This window comes from Impatiens glandulifera, chromosome 3, assembly GCF_907164915.1.
Source record: "Impatiens glandulifera chromosome 3, dImpGla2.1, whole genome shotgun sequence".
NCBI lineage: Eukaryota > Viridiplantae > Streptophyta > Magnoliopsida > Ericales > Balsaminaceae > Impatiens > Impatiens glandulifera.
The window spans coordinates 45,457,408-45,459,902 of NC_061864.1; the positions used below are offsets into that span (position 1 = coordinate 45,457,408).

A 2,495-nucleotide genomic window follows, 5' to 3' on the forward strand; every position below is an offset into this window, starting at 1 on the left:
AGAAGAAGTCGTTAAGGAACCCGATCAAGTTGTTATTAATCAGGAAGATGAAGTGTTGGAGTCCCTGTTCTTGAAGCAGAGGCATCTACAGAGAAAGAGGCTGAAATTAGTCGGCCTGATGTTGCCAGATCTGAGGGAGAACCCTCAAAATACAAGGAATCGGAGAAGAGTTCCTCATCTGAGGGGAAACAATCCAAAATGATGGATCTTCCAAGACTCTACCATTTCATGGTATCACTGCAGCAAATATTCATGATAATATTCTCAACCCTTATCATGATTGGGGAAAGTTGTCCGATATAGTTCACAAGGTTTATGAAGAAGTTGTGGAAGAAGAAGAAGAAGAAAAATTTGAAAGTGAGTTAGAGAAGGATGGACCTGAGCAGTCCATACAAGTTCATACCCACATCAGTCCTATTCAGACCGCTCCAGCAGATTCTCAAGAGATTTCATCGAACGAGGGATTATCTATTGACGGTACGAAGCTTATGAAGTCCATGACATCATTGATTGCAACTCTTTAGAAGAATATGGCTGTAATGGAATCAAATATGATGAAAATTATGAAGACTCAAAAATCAAACAAGGAGGAATTTGCTGATCTTTTTAAGACTCAAAATGAGATGGAGCAGACACTGAAGAAGAAGATGTATGAAGTTCATATCGTTAACAAGTCTTACTCCAAATTTGAGAAGAACTTCTTCAAGCGGTAATCCGAGTTGTTTGACTGCGAAAGAGAAAACAACGTTGAAATGCATAATGAAGTTATGGATGGGATGAGTCTGCTTCGAGATCAGTTAGTTGAAGTTCAAGGTAACATGAGCCGAGCCGACGCTGAAAGGTTAGAACAAGCTGATACTTTTGCAAGAAGGATTCAGGAAGAAGAAAATGCAAAGGTTGCGGCCGAGAAAAAGAAGAATCTTATCACTCAAGGTGAGGACAATAGTGTAAGAATAGGTGGTGGTGTCTCAACAGGCACACGGTCCAAGCGAAAGCCAACCAGTGATGATAGCGACAGACCAATTAAAAGAGGCGGAGGTCGCAGCGGTGATCGTGGTGGCCGAAGCACTAAAGGTGATCGTGGTGGACGAAGTGGTGGAACTGGTCGTGGTGGCCGTTCTCTTCCTCATTTTCGTAATCTGTTGACTGGTGTAGAGATGAGCGGTAAAGGATTCAACTATCCAATCGACCCACTCATAAAAAGGGAAGCACAATAATCTCCTTTCTCTTCTTCTATTAGTTTATGAACTTGGTTTCTTGAATTTTGTTTCTGAATACTGGTTTTAGAAAGTGTTTTTGTAAGATGGGTGAACAAGTTTGACTCTTTCTTTTATATGATAGATGCTTATTTTGTTACCTATGCAAAGTTTTAACATCATCATCAAAATGGGGGAAATTGTTGTGTCAAATTATTTTGACTAAGTGTCAAAGTATTTTGACTATTGTAATTTTGATGATGAGTGTGTATAAAACTTAATTTAAGCCGTCTAATCGTTTTTGGTGCAGGTGTATTGAAAACAGGTTATATTAGACTAAGTCTTAATAAGGTTCATTAGATTGATTGACAATTAAATGTATTGAGTTAGACATGCAGTCTAACAAACGTAGTTAGACGTGCAGTCTAACAAACGTAGTTAGAGGTGTAGTCTAACAGATACGTAGTTAGACGTGTAGTCTAACGGATATGTAGGTAAACGTGCAATCTAATAGACGTAATTAGACGTGCAATCTAACGAATACGTAGTTAGACGTGCAGTCTAATAGATATAATTATACATGCAGTCTAACAGATGTAGTTAGACGTGCAGTCTAACTGATACTATTAGGATCGGGATCGCCCTTGGAGGACCGGGGTTCCGGTTTCTAGGGATTGACCGCTTACACAACACAACACACGCTCTGATTGGTGATAGTCCGGTTAAAGACTAAAACCGTTCTACACACTACGCAAACTGTCACAGACTCTTGAACCGGGTTCAAGGGCGAAATGTCTGTTTCAGTCTGAAACAACACACACGACTTGGATGAAGTTTATGAGGAGTCGGTTTAAGGAGTGTATAAACCGGTTTTGATTATAGGAGAAGGATTATATTTCGGTTAGTGTATTTCGGTTTTTAGAGTAAATAAGTAGGAAATAAGTAAAAGACACAAGACATGATTTTTTATGGATGTTCGGAGCAAACCCTCCTACGTCACCCCTTCTTCTCAGATTATGAGAAGGATCTCCACTAACTTTCAAAATTACAACACTTACAATGCTGGTCGAGCCTAACTCGCTACTCGTCGGTTACACCAATTCACTCTTGATGTAATACAATAATACAGTACAATGAAGCTTTCGGTAAATGATATGATAGTTTTAGATCGCGCGTGAGATTTCTTTCTCTCTCTTAATAATTTCAGAACCGTAATAAATGAGGTCGCTTCGTCTTCCTTTTATAGTGAAGAAGATCCCAACGGTCATTTTCCTCTCTCACCGTGGGATTGGTCAGTTT

General features: G+C 39.4%; 1 protein-coding gene across 1 annotated transcript; it reads left to right on the plus strand.

Moving 5' to 3' along the window:
• Positions 1-752: 752 nt before the first annotated feature.
• Positions 753-1,217, plus strand: LOC124930269 (protein nemuri-like). Its single transcript, XM_047470621.1, has one exon. It carries the CDS (start codon positions 753-755, stop codon positions 1,215-1,217), a length of 465 nt encoding a protein of 154 aa, XP_047326577.1.
• Positions 1,218-2,495: the final 1,278 nt, after the last annotated feature.

What these genes read in the sequence shown, in the direction of transcription:
- LOC124930269 (XM_047470621.1), top strand. Translation starts at nt 753, where the DNA reads ATGCATAATGAAGTTATGGATGGGATGAGTCTGCTTCGAGATCAGTTA.